General features: G+C 40.4%; 1 protein-coding gene across 1 annotated transcript in view; it reads left to right on the top strand.

The window, feature by feature from the left end:
• Positions 1-23,147, top strand: part of rorcb (RAR-related orphan receptor C b) — a 28,461-nt gene extending 5,314 nt beyond the window's left edge. Inside the window, exons 2-10 of the mRNA XM_007241943.4 lie at positions 7,165-7,250; positions 7,764-7,905; positions 9,366-9,860; positions 11,827-11,948; positions 13,432-13,564; positions 15,271-15,378; positions 15,744-15,854; positions 16,052-16,164; positions 17,894-23,147. Of these exons, the coding sequence (XP_007242005.3) occupies positions 7,165-7,250; positions 7,764-7,905; positions 9,366-9,860; positions 11,827-11,948; positions 13,432-13,564; positions 15,271-15,378; positions 15,744-15,854; positions 16,052-16,164; positions 17,894-18,055 (1,472 nt within the window). The 3' untranslated portion in view covers positions 18,056-23,147. The remainder of the gene's footprint in view (positions 1-7,164; positions 7,251-7,763; positions 7,906-9,365; positions 9,861-11,826; positions 11,949-13,431; positions 13,565-15,270; positions 15,379-15,743; positions 15,855-16,051; positions 16,165-17,893) is intronic.
• The last annotated feature ends 844 nt before the right edge of the window (positions 23,148-23,991 follow it).

Raw genomic sequence — 23,991 nt, 5'->3', positions numbered from 1 at the left:
CAAACCTGACTGAACTGGAGATGTTTTGTAAATAAGAATGACTTAAAATACCCTCAACCAGAAGCCAGACTCTCATTGGTTTAGGAAGCATTTAGATGCTGTTATTTCTGCAAAAGGAGGATCTACTAAATATTGATGTTTCTTATTATTGTATTGATTTTTCTTTTGGGGTGCTCAAATCTATGCACTTGCCTAATTTAGTTTAAAGAATTATTGCACATTTTCTGTAAATCCTATAAACTTCATTTCACTTCTCAAATATCACTGTGTTCATCTGATATATAATATATTTAACTGAAATTGCTGATCAAAAATTATTAAATTCTAATACATGTCTCTATTTTGTATGATAAATTGATATGGTATATAATTATGGTGATGGTCCTAGCTGTATGTTGTGTAATGATGTTGTGTGCCTGTAAATTCTTCTTCTTTGTTTGGTGCCCTAGAGTAAAATATTACGCTGAAATAGAGGAACCTGCTGTTTCATGCTCCCTCAAAGACATTACATTTATATTCTTGCTCCACTGACATTTCACTGATCCCAGACACAGTTTTAAATTTAAAGTGTGACAGGTTGGCACTGAGCTCAGCTCTGAGAGTAGACCTACCCAAATCCATGCACCAGCGGAACGCCCAGGTCCATAACTGGCCAAAAAGGTTCCCTCCACTGTGATACTGAATATAGAAGTATTGTATTATAGGGCTGCATAATTACTGTATGCTTTACTTGTGTTACCCTGATATATCAGTTTATCTTAATGTAGTCTTTTACTTCCTCTAGCGACTGTATAATGTTTGTGGTTTGGTGGTAATCTACGCATTTTTGTATTGATTATCAACAACACAGAACTGAGTTTAAATGTATAGTTTAGCTGTAAGGATTGGTGGCAGAAGTGGTTCATTTTGTGTTGTGTTTAAACCCAAACAGTAAACAGCAGTGTTGTGATTATAGATATTACAATATAACAGTATATGGCAACATATTAAATCATAATCTCTGTATAGTGATGTTTATTGTATAATCAGATTATTGGCAATATACCTAGGCCTAGTATTAGTAGAGTGTTTATAGTTGTTGTTATGTAATGGATATTAACTTAAAAAACTAAAGATTTTATTTTAATTCTATTTTGTGCAGCTGTATTGAATGTTATTCAGCAAAATGTTATGTTATGTTACTTTTTTATAGTTGTCATTTTACTATAGTTGTGATTTTGGTACTGATATTGAGTGTAGTAACAAAATGAATATAAAAAAATGCAGCTCAAGACCAGCTTTTGCTGGATCAGTACATTGGTCAGGCTTGGCTATACTGTTACAGCTTGAAAAACAGCAAAACTAACAAACTCAAACAAAAACATCCCCAGTACTGGTGAAAACTGTAACTGGATAATCAGCTGTTTTTTCAACGGGTGCTTTGTTGCACGTCAGCTAGCTATTAAAGCCAAGTAAAGTCAGTACTAGTGCAATTCTAATTTTGCTGTGAAAGTTCACTGCTGGGTGAAAATGACATTTTTACACCCGCTGCTTTCTCTCTTCTCAAAAAAGAAGTGAAGTCTTTTTTAATTCCTCTCAGGTTTGTGAAACTAGCTGGATGTTTATTGCCTCACAGGTTAACAAGTGCATCCTCTCGACGGAGTTAAAATAGCTTTATGAGAGCAGCTGGACTGCTGGGCATCTGAGAGAATAAATATCTGCAGTTAGACACCAGAACCCCAAGCAGTCAGATCTAAATATGCTCTGAGCACTGTGAAAATCATATATGACTGCAGGAGGGTCAAACGCATATCAGACTGCCCTCCAGCCGTACTCATAGATATACTCTCAGATTTACTCTCAGCTGTACTCATAGATATACTTTCAGATATACTCTCAGCTGTACTCATAGATATACTCTCAGCTGTACTCATAGATATACGCTCAGATATACTCTCAGCTGTACTCACAGATATACGCTCAGATATACTCTCAGCTGTACTCATAGATATACTCATAGATATACTCTCAGATATACTCTCAGCTGTACTCATAGATATACTCTCAGCCATACTCACAGATATACTCATAGATATACTCTCAGATATACTCTCAGCTGTACTCATAGATATACTCTCAGATATACTCTCAGCTGTACTCATAGATATACTCTCAGATATACTCTCAGCTGTACTCATAGATATACTCTCAGATATACTCTCAGCTGTACTCATAGATATACTCTCAGATATACTCTCAGCTGTACTCATAGATATACTCTCAGCCATACTCACAGATATACTCATAGATATACTCACAGATATACTCATAGATATACTCTCAGATATACTTTTTCAGATGTACTCAGAGGTTAACTGTCTTTTAGGTATATGGATCTGCTTTACTGAGTTATATACAGGTCAGTATCAATATAATTCCTGCTAAAAGAGCAGCTGGTCATCCAGAAAAACATATGCTGGTGAAGAGCTAGTTAATGAGATAGCTGCCAGTATAGGGTATGTTTGTCCTGCACATCCAGCACATCCAGCTGGTCTTGAGCCGCATTTTTAGCAGGGATGTGCCTTTTGTGTCACAGCATAGTTGTTTCTTTTACATACATACATTTCTCACGATTTCCCTGAATTATTATTGAACACATAAAGAAATGTTATCCTTCATTTTAAAGAAGTTTTGAAAACTCTTATTTACCTATTTATTTAAAAATTTATACATGTTCAAAGTCAAAGTCAAAGTGGTTTTTATTGTCATTTCAGCTATATACAGAGTACACAGTGAAACGAAACAACGTTCCTCCAAGGACCATGGTGCACATAAACACAGTGTAGACAGAACAATAGTGCAACAGTACAAAAGTGCAGACAGACAATACAACACAATACAGACAAAGAATAATAAATAACAAGACAGTGTGCAAATTTTGCAGTGTGCAAAAAAGACCAGGTGAGGTAGTAATTACTCTATTACACAGTGTGCAATAGAGTCCAGTGAGGTAGTAGGGTTTTTAGTGCTTTCCATTTTCTGGGGTAAGTGGGGTAAGAGTGTGTGTGCATGTACAGAAAAACCATCAGTTCAGTCTCTGCAGTTAAGGAGTCTGATGGCTTGGAGGTAGAAGCTGTTGCAGAATCTGGTCGTGCTGGACCGGATGCTGCGGTACCTTCTTCCCGAAGGCAGGAGGGAGAACAGTTTGTGTGAGGGATGAGTGGGGTCATTCACAATGCTGGTTGCTTTGCGGATGCTGCGGGTGGTGTAAATGTCCATGATGGAGGGGAGAGAGACGCCGATGATCCTCTCAGCTGTCCTCACAATACGCTGGAGGGTCTTGCGGTCAGAGACGGTGCAGGTCCCAAACCAGGCAGTGATGCAGCTGCTCAGGATGCTCTCAATGGTCCCTCTATAGAAGAGTGTGAGGATGGGTGGAGGGAGACGGGCCTTTCTCAGCTTCCGGAGGAAGTAGAGACGCTGCTGGGCTTTCTTGGCTGTAGAGCTGGTGTTCAGGGTCCAGGTGAGGTTATCTGCTAAGTGGACACCAAGGAACTTGGTGCTCTTAACAATCTCCACAGAGGACCCGTCGATGTTGAGTGGAGAGTGGGTGTGTTGTGCTCTCCTGAAGTCAACAACCATTTCCTTTGTCTTGTCCACATTCAGGTGAAGGTTGTTGACTGTACACCAGTCTGTCAGCCGCTGCACCTCCTCTCTGTATGCTGACTCGTCGCCTTTGGTGATGAGACCCAGCACGGTTGTATCATCGGCGAACTTGATAAAGCTGTTAGAACTGGCATCGTCCGTGGAGCGATTGGGACGATACGCAAACTGCAGGGGGTCCAGTGAAGAGGGCAGTTGTGTCTTGATGTTCCTCATGACTAGCCTCTCGAAGCACTTCATGATGATGGGTGTAAGTGCAACGGGACGGTAGTCATTGAGGCAGGACACTGTGGACTTCTTCGGCAACACACAACACAACACCTGCTCGTCCGGCTTAGGCATGGTCTTTCTCGCCATCGTGTTGTTTTGTGCCTCAAACCGTGCATAAAAGTTGTTTAGGGCATCAGGGAGGGAGGCATCACATTCACAGGACGGTGGCATTGTCCTGTAGTTGGTGATTGCCTGGATGCCCTGCCACATGCGCCGCGCGTCACCCGTGTCCTTGAAGTGGCTGTGGATTCTCTGGGCGTGTGCGCGCTTTGCCACTCTGATAGCTCTTGACAGGTCAGCTCTCGCTTTCCTCAGGGCCACCTTGTCACCCACTCTGAAGGCGGAGTCGCGGGTCCTCAGCAGCGCACGTACCTCAGCAGTCATCCAAGGCTTCTGGTTTGGGCGTGTGGTGATGGTCTTGGAGACAGTGACATCATCAATACACTTGCTGATGTAGCCAGTGACTGATGCTGCATACTCCTCCAAATCAACAGAATCGCCTTCAGTAGCAGCCTCCCTAAACATGTCCCATGCAGTGCACTCAAAACAGTCCTGAAGGGCAGAGATGGAGCCTGCCGGCCAGGTTTTCACCTGCTTCTGAACTGGTCTGGAGCGTCTGATGAGTGGTGTGTATGTTGGTGTCAGCCAAACACACATGTGATCCGAGAAAGCGAGGTGGGGGCGGGGCTCCGCCCGGTACGCGCTGGGGATGTTTGTGTAAACAAGATCCAACGCGCTCGCTCTTCTCGTTGCAAAGTTCACATGTTGGTGGAATTTAGGGAGCACTGACTTGAGATTTGCGTGATTGAAATCTCCGGCGATAATAAACAGTCCGTCTGGGTGTTTGTTCTGCAGATCGCTGATAGTCCGATAGAGTTCACACAGAGCCTCTTTAGCATTAGCACCAATGCTAGCGCTGGGTGGAATGTAGACAGCAGCTATTAGCACGGCGGAGAATTCCTGTACTAAATAAAAAGGTCTGCACTTGACTATCAGGAACTCCACCAGCGGAGAGCAGTGTTTGGCAACAGTCACAGCGTTGTTACACCATTCCGTGTTGATGTAAACACACACGCCTCCACCGCGGGTCTTCCCGGATAGAAGTTCAAGAAGTTTCCTGCATTGTAGATTAGTGATCCTTAGATCACAGATCACAGCACAGCTCATTTTTACTAATATACAGAGGAGGATAAGGTGTGTGTGTGTGTGTGTCGCTGAAAGCTGAGATCAGTTCCACCTTAAAAACAGCGCGCGCGGAAGGGAGCAGAAGGCCTCCCAGGCCCCGCCCCCACTTGTGCCACGCCTTTTCCTTCAATGGGGAAAGTGTGTCAGTAGGGCAGCGGGTGCACTTGGGCTCACAGCCAGTCGCGCGACACTGACGTCTCGGTCAACCAATCACTGGAGCCGCTGTCCACGCCCCAACCAATGGGCGCGGGGGAGCCGGCGGTGGGCGGATCCAGCTGCGTCACCAGAGTGTGAGGCAGACAGTGGTTATATAACTCTCCGCGGAGGGGTGTGGGTGGGAGGTTTTTTTCCACTGCATGTGTTCCTCTGTCTCTGTAACAGGGAGGAGAGGAAAATGGAGACCAGCTTCTTCCGCACCTACAGACAGTCCTGTCAGATCCTGCTTTAATCTGCTCATTTTACCTCCATATGAAATCAGAGGCAGTGTTGTGTAATCATTACTCAGCGCTTAACACCAGAAACCACACTGCTCGACTGCATTCAGCACATTGCAGCTTATCTTAAACATATTTCATTAACTATTTCAACCACTGTTCTCCTTATTCTCTTACAAATTCTTACATATTGTTTACATTATAACGCGCACTTAAAATACTTTAATGTTCAAAAAAATCGTCAGTGCTCCTCACAATTGAACAAGTCAGGTATTAAGGAGCAGTAAAGCCACTCCGCTGAAGTACAGCATTATACAGGAGTTTCAGTGAAGTTTCTCCAGGCTGGAGCAGCATTAGCTTTAGCTGCTCACTGTGTTAAGCGCTAGCTCTTTCGCTGTTCAGAGGTGAGTATATGGGACTGTAGTCTGTGTTTAAAACAGACTACGTGGGACAAACCGCTAGCTAATATTGCCCTGACTTACCGGAACATTCAGGGTTCCTCGGTGTAGCACTGTCAAACAGCATTTACTTGCACTAACCACAGCTAGTACTAGCGGCTAGCCTCTAATGCTGCTTCACCCAGCTTTAGTGGAAAGCTTACTGTAAATAAACAGAAGTGCTTTACTCACCCAAATAAACAGTTTTCAGGAGAGAAATTGTAGACTAATTATAAGTTAACATCCAGCACTCTTTTGACTTTAAAAGAAAGTCTTGTTTTAAGAATTACAGTTTTATTTATGTAACTTAGCTTTACTTAACTTATTTCACCCCCCAGCGGCGAGATCTGATGAATATGTAGGAAAACATGGCGACACCCCTGTTCCTTACTAGTGTCGTATAGTGCGTTTTATAATCCGGTGCGCCTTAGGTATGAAAATAGACCAGAAAAAAGAAGTTAAGATCTCCTCATTAAAGGGAGCTTTCCCTTCTAAGCTTGCAGCATAATCAGCAAACTGATTGGCTCATTTTGTTGAAGGGCGGGACTTTATCAGCTAATCTTGTAACAAACACTCCCACTCATATTTCAGCCGGAGGCCGACCTCCTCAATAATATCAGCTCTGGTTATATTGATGATTGTACGATAAGTCAGTATTGTAAGTATCGTGACAGACTCAGTGCATTGCGTAATTTATCGATTACCTCTTCTCTGCACTAATGCGTAATTCATTAACGCTTCAGCTGGACTATTTAGACATTATATATATAAGGGGGGATTTCCTCAAAGTGCTGTGGTGTTAATAATCGGCTGTGTGGAGTCTGGCCTTTGCTTTCATTTACTTTCCTTTAGTGTATTACTGTTATTTACAGTGTTAAATCTTTGGTTTAATGATCTGTTTTTTTTGTTTTGTTTTAATTGCACTTAAGGCACTGGTGAATCTTTTCTAAAACCTGTCATTAATTGTGTACAATGATTTGAGGTTTTTGTGCTTCTGAGGGATGTGAGGGCCGAATGTGCAGCTCGAGAGTTACTTTAGAGTCCATTAGAAAGAAGCCATTAAATTAGACCATTCAGAACCACACAAATGTATAGCACAAGCCAAGAGGTGTTGAACATCTTATCTTAGCGTGCTAGCGCCCTGTCCCTCCGGGCTAAACTCTAACCTTGTTCTGTGTGTGTCTGTTTATCCACAGCTCAAATAGAGGTGATTCCGTGTAAGATCTGCGGGGACAAGTCCTCCGGGATCCATTATGGTGTTATCACCTGCGAAGGCTGCAAGGTAGATATTTTATCCAGCTAATCTTGTATTTCTGCTTCTCTCGAGACATGCTGTTAACCATTTCACTGTGTCAGTATGAAGGATTGTTCCTTTAGTAAGGCCAACGAAAACGCTGCTTCAAGTGTAGCATTGGACGAAACGTTGATTAGCGTAGTAACTTTAGCATTAGCATGAATATTAGCATGTTATTCACTGTAATGGAAATCTTGCAAAGCACCAGTTGGTCAGGCCATGTGTGGTTGCAGCTTTATACTACGTGAGATATAATGTTATATAAAAATGTGTGGTTACCATTATATATATTCTACATTTGCAAATCTAATGCAACAATTATTATTTTACTAATTTGTATTGCTTGTTTTTCTTCTCATGTGTGTAATCCCTGGTAATTTGCTGTAACATACATACAGTTTAAATTAGAGAAGTTTATATATTTTAGAATCAAATCCTCTTTGCTGCATTAGCTCTACGTGAAAGGTAAAAATGACTTAATTGTAATTTAATATGTTGCAGGGGTTTTTTCGCCGCAGCCAGCAGAACAACGCTATGTACTCGTGCTCTCGACAGAGGAACTGCCTGATCGATCGCACCAACCGCAACCGCTGCCAGCACTGCCGCCTGCAGAAGTGCCTGGCTCTGGGCATGAGCCGAGATGGTGAGTGAGCATTAATTAAAATTCACCACGTATGTTATCAACAGACTAGTGGGTCATGCTATATTTATGTAATTAAATCAATATATAGCAATAAATTGAAGAAATATATCTAACAAGACATTATATCGTACTGCAATCTTTTGGGTGTTTTATAAATTCCCTTTTATGCCTGCATGCAAGCTCATACCTTGTGGGTGTATTTTGCTCATTTTCTAAAAGCGCGCACCATGAGTGCTAATTCTTTTAATCTGGGGAGAAAATGGTAAATAAACTATCAATCTACAGATGTGTGGATGTGCGAGAATGTTTAATAGAATAAGCACCACTGGAACAGATTGAAACATAAAATAATGCATTAGTGCAAACAATGCAAAAGCTTGCATTGTCTGTTTTGGCTTATGGTTTTAACCCATGCTATATTTCTGTCAGTGACTTGCTGACATTTGGAATAAATATGTTTTGCCTTGTGTAGTCAGATGATTTTAATTATAGACAAGACATAAATGGGCTAAGTTTAGATTAGTGTTTCTGTGTTTAAATGTTTAAATATGTGAATTAGAGTGTGAGGAACTTAACATTTGGCAGTGTGTGGTACTCCGGCGGTTAAAGGTAGACTGTTATAAAGAGGAGCTAAGAGAAAGATGAGCCGCGAGGCCCTGTGGTGCAGGGTGTGTTTTATTTATGTAATTAAGTGATGCCCTCAGTGCCCACAGTGTGTCATGTTGAAACTGAAGAGAAGTGAGATTGCCGTGAGGTCAAACCGGGTACTGAAATCTCTGGTGAGATCTGTGTTTGGGATGGTGTTTGTTTCTTGTTGTTGGGTTTCAGGATACTGTGCTGTAGCGTACTCAGGGACACGTCCGGACATGTACCATAACTGTGGTTGTTTAAAGCCCTGCTGTAACCTGTATGTTAGCCAGCAGCTGTGGAAAGCTGTTGTAAGTGGTATTAGTAAATGTATAGTAACTCTGTATTGTAGAAAAGTGGGCGGAGCTTCTGCTTCATGGTGAACATATGGCTTGTGTTGTGTACAGTAAAGTTGTAAGTGGTATTAGTAAATATATTAACTCTGTATTGTAGAGATTGTTGGTGATAAAGGTGTAGAGTACAGTAATCTCTTGTTCATGGTTTTTTTATTAGTTTTTGATTATTAGCTCTGGCGTTTTTTGATGCAGTGGCTTTTCAGTGCAGGAAGGGTAAATTCATTGGATTTTCTTAATCAGATAATCCTCTACTGATGCAGATGATTAGCTGCAAGTTTTTTTTTTTCTTAACTGATAATAAAGTACACAGTACAGATAAAACCATGTTTACTCATGGTCACCCTGAATAAGAGAATCTGCTTAGTGCTGTTACTGTGAACTACACTCACAGACATGCCAAAACTCATGGGTTCAGTAATTCATAAACTTTCCTTCCCTGATTTAAACACGCTCTGTTTCTCTGTGCCCCTTCTTTAGCGGTAAAGTTCGGACGCATGTCTAAGAAGCAGCGGGACAGTTTATATGCGGAGGTTCAGCGGCACCAGCAGCTCTCCCAGGACTGTCTGTCAGGGCTGGCAGGGGGTCTTCCCGGGGGTCTGCCCCGGGAGCATGAGGAGGCCGGTGAGGACAGTGGACACAGCCGGTCGTACAGCAGCGGCGGCTCCAGCGCCGCCCTGAGTGACCTGGACGACATCGCCACTCTGCCCGACGGCCTGCTGTTCGACCTGCCGCTCACCCCGGGCGAGGCGGGCGAATACTGCGGCCTAGACCTGCTGGACGGCGGGGTGGGGGGCGGAGCCGGAAGTGCAGGCAGCGGCAGCTCGTCCAATCAGAGCTCTCCGGAGCCCAGCATCATGGACATGGCTGAAGTGGAAAGAGTGAAGCACGAATATCAGCTGCTGCCTGAACCCAGCATCCTCACCCACACGCTGCTGGGAGCGCTGCCTGACAGCTGCTCACTCCTCGATATAGGTGCGTGTTTGGAGATGGGACCAAAACCAAAAATTGATAATGTGTTATTATTTAACTAATGTTAAATACCATATTGTTCCTGGACCCCTGCAAAGTGTTAAAAGGTGTTAAAAGACTTTAAATTTGTGTTTTGGGGACTTTGCTTTACAAAGGGCCGGAATCTAGCACACACTGAATGTTTTTTACAGAATCACCCACTCTAGTTTTAAGTAAACGTAAAAACTAATTCTGCATCGTTTCTATAGTCAGTCATCCAGAATAATTCGAGTTTATAGATTAACCATTACAGCCTTACTTTCTCTGGACCTGTATTAAATCCAGAAATCTTAGAACAGAGTCACCACTTATCGAATACAGTATACGGTATACGAATGAAACATTCTACTAAATGCCCAGAGTTGAATAATATGGACATGGATATAGTCAGCACTACATGTAGGAGTATACAAGGTATGTGTTTATAAAACAAGTATATACACTGCCTGTCTGTTCCTAGTGCTGTCAGTGTGAGGTCCACAGTGGTCAGCTGGACACACGACGAGATGTCATTATTTGCACATGTGGGTTGTTTCAGGTAGATCTTTTACCTTTGTGCCACCAAAAAAAAGGTCACACACTTTAATATTTTGTTGGTTGGCCTTTATCTTTGATTGCAGCATGCACTCACTGTGGCATCATTTCTATAAGCTTCTGCAATGTTACAAGATTTATTTCAATCCAATGTTGCATTTATTTTTCACCAAGATCTTGCAGCAGCATTAATGATGGTAGAGTCTGACCTTTACACAAAGTCTTCTCCAGCACAAAGATTCTTAATGAGGTTAAGATCTGGACTCTGTGGTGAACTCTCTCAATCCATGTGTGAAAATGATGATCTCATGCTCCCTGAATCACTCTTTCACAATTCCAGACCACATTATCATCTTGGAATATGCTTGTGGCATCAGGGAAGAAAAGATCCATTGATGGAATAAGCTGGTCTATATTCAGCATATTCAGGTAGTCAGCTGACCTCAGTCTTCCAGCACATACTGTTGCTGAACCTAAACCTGCAGACCAACTGCAGCATCAACCCCACATCATTTACTTACTTAAAATTCAGGTTGAGATTTTTTTTAGGCCAGGCAGTGTAGTAAAAGACTAGTTTAGTACAGGGTCCCCTAACTCTTTGACAATCACAGTATATTTATTTATTTCACTTGATACAATATAATTCTAAACTCAATATGAACAATATAAAAGCTGCAGAAAAAATGCCAACAGCCAATAATTTGCTGATTCCTGTAATGAACGTCAGTCAGTGACAGGCTCTGTGTTTACTGTAAAAATGAAATATTGGAAAATTATATTTCCAATATTGTCATAAAGTATAAACATATTTCTTCTGCATATTTATATTTTTCTGTTACTTATGAAAGTGGTTGTTATTATGTGGGAAACTAAACTGTGGGCTACGTACAGTTAAAGAATATAAATGAAAGAATCATGTCACTGTGCCAGTCTGCACGTCCACTGGTGCTAAAAGTTTGATTTGGTAATTGATAACTTTGTCTAGACAGACATTAACAGTAATGCGATGACAAGAACACCAAGATCCTCATTTATTACCTAAATACACTTTATACAGTTAGCAGAAGCTTCCTAAGAACTAACTGGTTAAACAATACCCAGTGAAGAATGGTTCCAGTCAGCCTCGTATAACCTTTATGTTTATATAAGCTGCACAGATTCCTACTAACTACGGCAAAAAGGGAACTGTATAAAGCAAACTATATATATATATATATTATTCTTTTACTTGGAAGCTTTGTCTTTTTTTGCCTGAATGTTTTTGGTTGCTTAGTATTTGCTGCATTCCAAGCTGCCAGTTAAGAAGAAGATTTATCTTTATTAATCTGTAGCTCATGAGCCGGTTGTGGTAATGTGAGTGTGCTGCTGAATGTAATATGTGTTTTTCTCTGTTCAGAGCAAATTACCCAGAATGTGGTGAAGTCTCATGTGGAGACGTGTCAGTACACCTCAGAGGAGCTGAAGCGCTTCACTTGGAACCTGTACTCACCTGAAGAAACCCGCTCCTTCCAGCTAAAGGTACGTTTATATCAGAACCAGAACCGCAGCAAAGGCTCTGATTAATCAGCGTAATGCCCCACCACTAAGACTTACCTTTGAATTTGCTGCTGTTTTGAAATAGCATGTTTGGGATTGACCCAGATCCAGTGCCTGTATAACTAACGTCATAGCTGTGATGCCCTCTGTCCGTTTTACAGCTATAGAAAACAAAAATAAACCTTAAATCCCTGGGGTTTTGTTGGTTTCAAGCCGGTCAGTGTTTTAATTATTTCATAAATTGTTTATTTTTTTTTAGAAAAACAGTGGGATGCACTGATGTGGGAGTTCTGGCCTGAATTTATCAGTCAATACAGACAAGGCATCCATTTGAACATTTTGATCCTCTATGGAATGAACTATTTTGGAGCTTAAGAGATTCTGTTCATAGAGCTCAAATATATTACAGAAATTTAACCAGACAAACCAAACAAAATGCTGATGCTATGTTTTTCATTTAATGGTATCGTATTTTTCACACAAGAAGGCGCATCAAATTATAAGGTGCTATCACTATCAATAAACGCCTATTTTCATACATAAGGCGCACCGAATATAAGGGGCATTATGAGACACTAGTAAGGTACAGGGGTGTCGCTATATTTCCTTCTAATTCAGCAGGCGAGAACTGTAAAGCTAAGCTATGTAAACAAATCTTTAATTCTTAAAAAAAAAAATTTTAAGTCAAACGAGTGCTAGATGTTATTCTACACAGATTTCTCTCCTGAAAACTGTTTATTTAGGTGAGTAAAGCGCTTCAGTTTTTTTTTTTACAGTAAGCCTAGATTTACAGATTTCCACTAAGGCTAGCCGTGGTTAGCCTGACAGCCAGCAACGATACTGAGGAACCCTGAGTGTAACCCAAGGTGATATTAGCTAGCGGTTTGTCCCACGTAGCTTGTTTTTTTGCGGTAAACACGCAGACTACAGTCTGATATAATCACCTCTGAACGGTGAAAGAGCTAACGCTTAGCGCAGTCAGTGACTGCTCCAGTTTCAGTGCTGGAGAACTAAACTGAAACTCCTGTATAACTCTGTACTTCAGTAAAGAGGCTTTACTTCTCCTTAATACCTGACTGGTAGAATTTATATATTAGGAAAGTTAAAGGATCGTAAGTGTACCTTATAGTGTGGAAAAATACGGTACATAGTAACGCATGCATGTCTGACTGAATAGTTACATAATTATATTATAAATATTATTGATTTACTATCTGGACAGAAGTCTTGATGCCCATTCACTGTATTTTCTGAATTCAAGGATATATAAAGAGTTTATCCTGCTTTTGTAGTAAGAGAGCAAGAAATCAGCAGAAATCAGAATGAGCACTGATTGAGTGGATTGATTAAAAGGGATGTTCACAAACGTTTGGACATATGTATGTGTTTGAGTTGGTGTTTTGATCTCTGGACTGCACACTCTCAGTATCGATCATCTGATTAACTGATTGATGTTTGTGTCCAGTCTGCTGAGTGGATGTGGCAGCAGTGTGCCCTGCACATCACTAACGCCATCCAGTATGTGGTGGAGTTCGCCAAGCGCATCAGCGGCTTCATGGACCTGTGCCAGAACGACCAGATCATCCTCCTCAAAGCAGGTCAGTGCTGCGCTCCCGCGCGCCGGGGCTCAGCTCAGATTAAATACACATACAGATTACAGATTACATATACTGGTTTACACACCGCTTTAAGATTAATGCTGTCAGATTAGGGATTAATATAGCATAGCGCCACGCTCGAGCTGCCACTCTGACTTTGCACTTTTGGCAACTGTAGGGCTGGAAGAAACGGCCAACAGCTATATTCAGTTCTTCAATAATCTGTACCCACAGGAGAGAAATCCACCACAGAGCAGCTATTATTATTATTATTATTATTTGAATGGTGGTTCATTATTCTCAGCACTGCAGTGATTAGCACTGATTAGCATGATTGAGGTGTATGAGATGTTAGTGTGTGTGTGTATCATGGTGGTGGTGTATGAGGTGTTAGTGTGTGTGTGTGTATCATGGTGGTGGTGTATGAGGTGTTAGTGTGTGTGTGTGTGTGTGTATCGTGGTGGTGGTGTATGAGGTGTTAGTGTGTGTGTGTGTGTGTGTGTATCATGGTGGTGGTGTATGAGGTGTTAGTGTGTGTGTGTGGGTGTGTGTGTATTGTGGTGGTGGTGTATGAGGTGTTAGTGTGTGTGTGTGTGTGTGTGTATCATGGTGGTGGTGTATGAGGTGTTAGTGTGTGTGTGTGTGTGTGTGTGTGTGTGTGTATCATGGTGGTGGTGTATGAGGTGTTAGTGTGTGTGTGTGTGTGTGTGTGTGTGTGTATCATGGTGGTGGTGTATGAGGTGTTAGTGTGTGTGTGTATCATGGTGGTGGTGTATGAGGTGTTAGTGTGTGTGTGTGTGTGTGTATCATGGTGGTGGTGTATGAGGTGTTAGTGTGTGTGTGTGTGTGTGTGTATCATGGTGGTGGTGTATGAGGTGTTAGTGTGTGTGTGTGTGTGTATCATGGTGGTGGTGTATGAGGTGTTAGTGTGTGTGTGTGTGTGTGTATCATGGTGGTGGTGTATGAGGTGTTAGTGTGTGTGTGTGTGTGTGTGTGTGTGTATCATGGTGGTGGTGTATGAGGTGTTAGTGTGTGTGTGTGTGTGTGTATCATGGTGGTGGTGTATGAGGTGTTGGTGTGTGTTGTGCTGGTTTGAGGTGATCAAATACAGCAGTGCTGCTGGAGTTTTTAAACACTGTGTTTAATCTCCCACTGTCCTCCACTCTATTACACACTCCTACCTACAGCTGAAACACCTTGTAGATAAAGTAACGTCAGGGACAGAATTGATCGGTGTATGTATCTACAGTCACAATAAAGCAGTGCTTATTCACAACAAAAACAAAGTTTTTGATTTATATTATATTTATTTCCTTATTATTATATATTAATTTCCTGTCCATGTTAAATTGTTCTGAACCCTGAGACATTGTTTTCTAACGTTTGTCTCTTCATGTCATTTTTGTCTCCAACTTTCTATCTTTTTTGTTCTCTGTTCTACATTTTGAACAATAACCTTTTTTTAAACACGTAAATTAAATTAAATTTTTTGTCTTACTACATATTTTTCAAACCCCTCCCTATTCTGGACATTTTTGTGTTAATATCATTAATTATAAAACTTTAAAACAAATCTTTTTTTTATTTTTTAATTTTGGAATGGAATGGTGGAATATATCTTCCCCTCCCTCCCTCCATCTCTCTCTCTCTCTTTCTTTCTCTGCTTCTCTCTGTGTGTTGCTCTCTCTACATATCTCCCCATTCAGGATGTTTGGAGGTGCTGCTGATTCGTATGTGTCGTGCATACAACTCCGCTAATAACACCATGTTTTTCGACGGCAAGTTCGCCAGCCCTCAGCTCTTTAAAGCACTGGGTGAGTGTTTATGCTGTAGAATGATGTGTATGGTTTCTATTTGGCACCCCCTGCAATCTCGACTATTGTGCATGCTGTAATAAAATACTGTGCAGCCCTAGTTTGCACACTTACACATATCACCATAAATATCACAGAGTATAACAGTATTAATATCTTAATCTTCAGTCACAGTACAGGGGTTATGAGCAGCTTGCTGCTATCACCACTGAGACGCCACTACCCCACAGATAGTTTAAACATTTTAGAGAGTAATAAAGTATTACAGAATAGAATACTGCAATACTTTGATCACAATATTTTCCTACACTTCTATACTTTAGGTATTTGTATTTATATGTGTGTGTGTGTGTGTGTGTGTGTAGGCTGTGATGACCTGGTGAATGCTGTATTTGAGTTGGCGAAGAATCTGTGCCGTCTTCAGCTGAGTGAGGAAGAGATGGCGCTGTTCAGCGCTGCTATCCTGCTGTCACCTGGTGAGACACACAAACATACAGAAACTTAATACACGTATATACTGTGTACACACCCTGCTAAACAACTGTGACTCTCATTAACTTCAACCTCTCTCTCTCTGTCTCTCTCTCTGTCTCTCTCTCTGTCTCTCTCTCTCTGTCTCTCTCTCTCTCTCTCTCTCTCTCTCTGTCTCTCTCTCTCTCTGTCTCTCTCTCAGACCGGCCCTGGTTAACAGACAGTCAGCAGGTGCAGAAGCTACAGGAGAAGGTGTATGTGGCGCTGCAGCACAGTCTGCACATGTCAGGAGCAAACCCAGAGAAACTGGACAAGGTGAGGCAGATATAAATAAATAAATATAAAAATGTATATGTGTGTATGTGGAGGAGCTGTCACCTCCAGTAACATATCCGCGATACATGGTTGGTTTGTAAAATTCAGACGAGACTAAAATCATTCATTTACTCACAGTAAGGCTTAAATCCATTTACCATTAAAATACAACCTATAAACTGCCTGCAGACCACTTGTTGGAGTAGGGCTGAGCTGACTTCAGATATTACTGGATGGACTTTTTCATTTGCTACTGCCCAGTTTCATTTAATAAGACTTCAGTATGATCTGTAGATTTAATAAACACTTGACCTGATTAGAGGCAGTGTATACTGTGATCAGCTGGCAGCCACTCATATATTCATTATGCAGAATGGCCTGTGGTCCTGTGAACCTACAGCAGATAATGCAGCAGACCTGCAGCTCCAGTCTATGGAGTGTGAATAGCGCCATCTGCTGGAGGTTAAATACAGGTGGAGCAGCTTCAGCGGCGCTATTTACAGAACTGAGCTGCAGGGCTCTCTATGTGCAGTATCATCACCATCACATTAAACATTTACAGCCGTTATAAATTACTAATCACCTTCATATTAGTCTTAAAATACACAGACATGCCTAAAGTCATGGGACAGCAGAATGTAAATTAACTCTGGGGATGGTTAAACACTGGTCAGTGTGCTCGAGGTAAGACCAGGTGAATTATGGGAGTTGGAGTGAGGTAAGGATTGGTGCAAATGGATGGGGCGTTATATAATTACTTATCATACAAAATACAGCCATATATAAATCATTTTTGCAGACCTCAATAATACTCATTGTGTTGACTTAGTAAAGAGATTTTATTAATGCAGTATATTGACATTGTTCAAAAACAGTTGTTTATTTATGTTTAATTCATGATATTTAAATCTTTGGCTGAAATATTGTCTTGAAAACAAACAAAATTAAACAACCAAAGATCAAATAGCGAAAAACAAACAGATTTTTACTATTTCATTATGTTTGTGAATTTTTTCATCATTTAATAACTTAAATAAATGTATTTTCTGCACAATAAGGCACATTTAAAATCCTTTAATTTTCCCAATTTTGCCACTCTGCTGAGGTACAGCTTTATACAGGAGTTTCAGTTTAGTTTTCCAGCACCGAGACTCGAGCAAAATTAGCATTAGCTGCTAACTGCACTAAGCGCTAGCTCGCTGGCTTTTACTAGCGCTAAGTGCTGCTAACCGTGGCTAGTGCTGCTGCTAATCGTGCTAAAATACTGGAAATCTAAGTTTACTGTAAATAAAAGGAAGTGTTTTACTCACCCAAGTTAACAGTTTCAGGAGAGAAATCTGTGTAAATTAACATTCAGTGCTCGTTTAACTCGTTTAAAATGTTTTTTTAAGAATTACAGTTTTGTTTAGTTAGATGCCTGAAGCAGTGAGACCTGCTGAATTAGAAGCGAAACATGGCGACACCCCTGTTTCTTACTGTTGTTCACTGATAGTGCGCCTTTTAATTCCTAAAATATGGTACTTTAAAAAAAAGACAAAACTATAATAAAGTGTTAATTTATTATTGAGCACTTAACATTTTTAACATCACATTAGCCATTGCTCAGTATATGGTGAAAGTGCCATTTGGGGGAGAATAATTTGGGTTGCTGAATATCTTGTGCAGTCAGGTATTAAGGAGCAGTTTTCCAGTTCTGATGTGTGATTTTTTTTGTCTCTCGTTTGTGTAGATGGTGTCTAAACTACCACAGATGAAGTCCATCTGTAACCTCCACATCGACAAGCTGGAGTTTTTCCGCCTGGTCCATCCCGAGACGGCCTACAGCTTCCCCCCACTCTACAGGGAAGTGTTCGGCAGCGAGATCACCTTCCCCGACTCCACCGACAGCTAGAGCAGGCGAGAGACAGGGGGAGGGAGCAGAACAGAGAGAGAAAGAAAACCAGGGTTACTGATAGAGAAAATAAAAAGAGGAGAAGAGGGGGATAGTGAGAAGTAGGAGAGGGGTAGAAATAAACAGATGAGATAGTAGTGGGTGATGGTGAAGTGAGGTGTAAATCTGAGATATAAAGCTGGAAAACTTTTTTTACTGTAAAAAAAAAAAAACACACAGCAGAACGAAGGAAAATGATGAGAATCTGACCAGCAGCCCACAGACAATCCAGTACACCCAGTTTCAGTCCTCCACCTGTACAGGAGCACCACCTACACCCACACCAGTATAGGGGAACCAACTCAGCGTTACACCCCCACCCCCCAAACCCCGCCCCTACAGCAGCACACTCTGACACGCCCCCTTTAGAACCTCTGAATGCGCATAAAGATCATCGACAAGGAGCCGAGACCAGTTTATTACTTTAAAAATTATTACAAAAACTAAATCTCTATCCCGTCCTCAGGGACGTCCTGTAAACCTGGATTACTGTTCTGTTCTAGTTCTAATACACAGGACCAAGACTCGGTCCTGCAGTCACTCAGCACTGCCCTGAGTTCAGTATTAGCTCAGCTCTAACAGACCAGTTCAGACCAGTTCATACCAACCAGTTTAACTCAGGAAACATTAGCTTAGGAACCTCCTCTTAACGTACTGTTAACTTACTGTGTACTTAATAATTAGAATTAATGCTTCAGTATTAAGTATCTGTTACACAGTATTGGCTGAGTGTTAGTGCTGTGTGCTAATTCACCACAGCAGTGTAAATGAAGGAATTGAAATCAGGCAACAAACAAATCATTAATATAATAATGTGGGGATGCACTGGAACAACAAAATATTTTAGATGTATTTTCGTCTCAATTTTAAATAAATTATTAATCTTTTCACTCTTTTTATGTACATTTGTGTACAACTCCAAAAGTGTACATTTCCAGCAGAATAAATAATATTAATAATAACATTCTAAAATTCAGCGCATCCATATAAAAATTATAAAAATATCATTATAAAACAATATGTTAGTGTTCAGATGGAATTACTTAATATTAGTGAATTAGAATTTTTTTTCTTTTTTTTGACAATAATTTATACTATGTAACTGTTTTTATTTATAAATTTCGTTCATTCATTCTGAAATTTAAAAGAAGGGTTTGTTAATTTAAAAATAGGTTTGCAATAATAATATATACCTCAGACAATTTACAGAACTAGCATATTATGATTGTTTTCCACAGCCAGATCAACTTTACTTTAAAGATACATTCCACATGTTTAATCAGCAGGTCAGGACTTTTGAACGACTGTATGTAGGAGAAGCAAAAACAATAAATTACTTAAAATTCCAGGCAACAGAGTTCTGAATAAGGTCTATTTTATTGCCTGATTTAGGAACTGGAACAGAGCGGTAATCCACGCCGCACTCCTGCCTGCAGTCGCCCTCGGACAAATCATGAATGTACGAACGCCCCAACGATAGCACTTAACCTTGGGATGCGGCCGAATGTATTTATTTATTCGTGTTTTATTTTTGTATAATTTTTTTCTTTCCTGATTTTTTTTCAGTTGTTAATGAAAACCAGTGTCATTTACTGGAGACAATCACAAGAGCAGCAGGTAGTGTCCGAATCCTCAGCCGTACGAAGGGACCAGCCTATAGGGTCAAAAAGTAAACAAAATCAAAATCAATACCAACCCTCCTGCTCCAACCAGCAGAACTGAACCAGTAAACTTTAAGAGTGCTGGTGTAGATTTTACTGTGGTGGCAACCAGTCGTGGTCCTGGAGCTTCCCGACCTCCATATTTTATATAATATAAATAAGGAATGTGAGTCAATGACATGACGTCTGTCTGACTGCATTATTTTCAGTATAAAAGCATACAAAAATAATAAATGCATAACATTATAACGCATTTATATATATATAATTCTTAACTTTTTCTTTACACAAAACTTTCGTTACCTCCCATTTTTCTAAAATGTATCAACATTTGAATCTAATAATAATAGCAGTAACTGTAATAAATAAAAAATATATACCTAATTTCAGGGGCTAAAAATGTGATTTAATTATTTTATTAGCAAAATAAGTCTGTTAAGAGTAAAAGAAAACTGTTATGCCTGTGGCTTTATATTTCTTCTATGTCATTGATTATTATTTCTGTTATCAGATGTATACGATATACGATATAAATATACGATACGATATAAATATAAATATATATATTTTGTGAATCTCAGATTCAGTGGGAAACCCAGGACCAGGCTGAAGCACCACACGCTAATGTGCAATAATATTATAAAATATTTAGTACTGTCAATTTCTCCTTTTTCGCCCAACCTGCCAAGACACCAGCGAGGTGTAGGACGTTTGGCTGAAGGCGACTTGTTTATGGCACTTCTGTGTACCACGTGTACATGCTCACGTTCGCTCAGGTGCTTGTTTTAGATAGTGTTTGGTGCTGCTTTGTTTTCTTTTTAGGGTTTTTTATGTTTTATTATGTTAAACGCAATGAGAAACCTCAGTCCCATGTCCCCCGCCCTTATGAATGAATGCCACTTAAAAGAAAGTCGATAAAAAGATGAATTTTTGTTTTTCCTTTTTAATTTAAATGTACATTTATAGTTTATTTTAAATAGGAATGTATATAACTATATAATTATAAATATATATATATAGAGAAGAAAGAGAGAGGGAGAGGTGTAGGTATAGGGGAGGGAGGGAGAGAGAGAAATCGACAGGAAAATGCAGGTGAGAGTTTAAAAGGTGAAAAATTTGGACAGACCTTCATATGAAACATCAGAGGCTGCCCTGGGACCGGACACTCGAACTATGATGGACTATAAAGCACAGACTGTGACGGTGAAATGGAACCTGTAAGGAACAGGAGCTCCAGCTTCCGCTCTTTTTTGTTGTTGATTGTTTGTTTGCTCGTTTTTGGACTCCACAACCCAAGCCGAGCTGGATGAAGCTCTAGAGCACCTGGTTCTTCAGAACCCACAGGGCAACTCTCTGTAACGGACCTTTCGAGGCGCAGCCGTTACTGCTGCAGTTCTGAAACTCTGCTCTGGACTCTGCAGTGTGAGGAATGGCTGAGAAATTGAAGTGAGACTGGACTCTTCTTGGCCGGACGTTTGACACAAACATTCACCCACCAGCACGCGGCGGCGGTGGCGAGGGTCAGGTCGAGGATTGGAAATGGTGCGGTTCTTAGTTGTATTATTTTGTAAATTGTGGTTCCTCTATCCTTTTCCCCCCCTAAATCCCAGATTCTGTGGCCCACTTCCTGTCCCTCCGTGCTCCACTTCCTGCTCGTACACCTCGGCATGATGGAAAAAAAAATACCAAGGTGGACAGAGTTCTCAGCTACCCCCCTGAGTCAGGGTTTATTGTAGTGTTTATCGTCGATTTTTATGCTTTTAAAACAATCTGATGCAAAGTATGAAATTGTATCTTTCAGAGATTTTCTGAATCTCTATGAAGTCGAGTGCGAGCTTTTAACTTTTAAGAATTTGCACTGGAAAACTGAGCTGCCTGAGGGCTTTGTAAATCTCAAAAGGGACACTCTGGCCGAAACAATCAGTTTACCTGTTCTTACCCAGTAATGTGAGGGTGTACAGTGATTCTGAATCATTAAGATGTTTCCACTCGAGAAACTTCAGAAGCAAACATTGGAACAGTATGAAAATGCAACCAATAATAAATAACAGTTTTCTTCCATTTATTTTTATTTTACTGTAGGCAGGTGATCATACTGATGATTTGGTACAAAAGACTTTACGGAAGCTTTATGTTCACCATGTCCAGCAGCAGCTTCACTTCTCTACTGGACTCTGGGATGTCAAAACTGATGAATTCTTTACTCTCTTAGCTTTGTGTGGAATGTGTATCAGGGCTGAAACAGCAAGCTCTAACAGGAATAGATGTTTATTAATAAATTTGAGCAAGTTGAGCAAATAAAACATAAAATATCTTGGGTTCATTCTGTTTACAATCAAATACATTTTTAAAAATAATAATTTTTAAATAAGGGTTACAGTTACAGTTTTATACTACAGAATATTCCAGAATAAAGCTAAATAACAAATTACACACAGTTTTAAGTCAGACTGCCCCTTTAAACTGTTTTACTACTGAGAAGACCACTCCAGTTTACGATTCAGAACACACCAGTTCAGTGGATTGCTCAGTGTATCACTATTGTTATGATAACCCTCATATGTAGGTATATAGCATGTGGTCTCTTTGTTTATGAAGACTCACTTTCCACAACAAAGTCTCACAAAGTGTACAGCACGATCAGGTGAATCTCTTTTATATAGTTTAATGAGGTTCGGTTGTTTTGTAAAGAGAAAACTGTTTTCCATCGACTTTTTACAGAAACAGTTGTCTTTTAAAGTGTCACTCAGGGAGATAGCTGGTCTCTGTCTTGCCAGTGTTCTCATTCTGCCGACCAGACACCAATACACACACACTTATACACACAATGCTACACGCACACCACACTTTGCACCGAATAGGAGACCCGAATCCTTGATCACTGTGTCCTGTAGCTATATATTATACAGTATATATATTTTTGTGAATGTCAATCACAAAGTGTCAAAGACCTTTCCTCTTTCTTCTGATGTTCTACTACAGGAGCCTGAGTTATATATACGCCAGGATATAAACAAGACAAAAAAGAAATTTAATCTAAATAAAAATGAGAGATGGATTTTATTCAGATGTATGTTGTTTTTAATGTGAACGGCGTTTGCCAGACTGTAGCTGTTCTCTTTTATTTTTTTTATTTTTTTTCCCTTTTCCATTCTGAGTGACTCTCCACCAGCCTGTCTTGTGGTCTGTTCGTGGTCTATTTTTACAAAAGTAGCCTAAGCACAATAGAAATACCAAAAAATATCTCTATTTTTCTGTTTTCTGTTTTTTTTCTTCTCCTGGTCTTGTTTATAACGAAATACTAGAACCTCATAACTGAATTAATCTCAGTGTGACACATTGTTGTAAAGAAATGTGCTTTAAGGAATGTAATAAAGTGTTTTTCTTTTGTATTGAAGAGGCAGATCTACATTATTTTATGTTATATTTGAGTATAGGCATCGACACTAGTAGAGAAACAGACCTACATGTGTTCTCTGGCTTCCTGCTGATCTGAAGAATAAAGCGGTGTCTTTTAGGGAACTGAATGGGAGGAATGAGGGTTAAACAGATGAGTGCAGGTCAGCATAGCTGTGTATTACAGGTTGAGGGCCTGCTCTGAAGGAGGACATGAAGTTGGGTGAGTCTTAGAATGAGTTGCTCTGAAATGCACTGTTCACAATATAGCACTATTTTTTTAGGGAACTGACTGGGGAAAGGCCCGTCACGTGGATGAGATCCTGCCTCCCCCTCACATCTGTAACAGACAGCTACAGTGTAAAATAATGCACCATATTTATAACCATTCATATAATTATCATAATTAGTTCATTACTCTGTCCGGACAAAAAAAAGTCTCCACCTGGATTTGGGGTGATCTGTGGTTGTTGCAGTTGGTCAGGTCTAGGTTCAGCCACAGTATGTGCTGAAAGACTGAGGTCAGCTGACTACCTGAATATACTGAATATAGACCAGCTTATTCCATCAATGGATTTTTTCTTCCCTGATGACACGACCATATTCCAAGATGACAATGTCAGGATTCATGGAGCTGGAATAGTGAAAGAGTTCAGGGTTCAGGGAGCATGAGATCATCATTTTCACACATGGATTGAGAGAGTTCACCACAGAGTCCAGAGCTTAATCTCATTGAGAATATTTGGGATGTGCTGGAGCAGACTTTGTGCCGTGGTCAGACTCTACCATCATTAATGTGATGCTGCAATCAAAGCTAAAGGTGGTCCAGCCAAATATTAG

The sequence above is a fragment of the Astyanax mexicanus genome, chromosome 4 (assembly GCF_023375975.1).
Source record: "Astyanax mexicanus isolate ESR-SI-001 chromosome 4, AstMex3_surface, whole genome shotgun sequence".
Classification (NCBI taxonomy): domain Eukaryota; kingdom Metazoa; phylum Chordata; class Actinopteri; order Characiformes; family Acestrorhamphidae; genus Astyanax; species Astyanax mexicanus.
The sequence above is the reverse complement of the archived record's forward strand: the minus strand, read 5'-3'. Positions and strand labels throughout refer to the sequence as shown.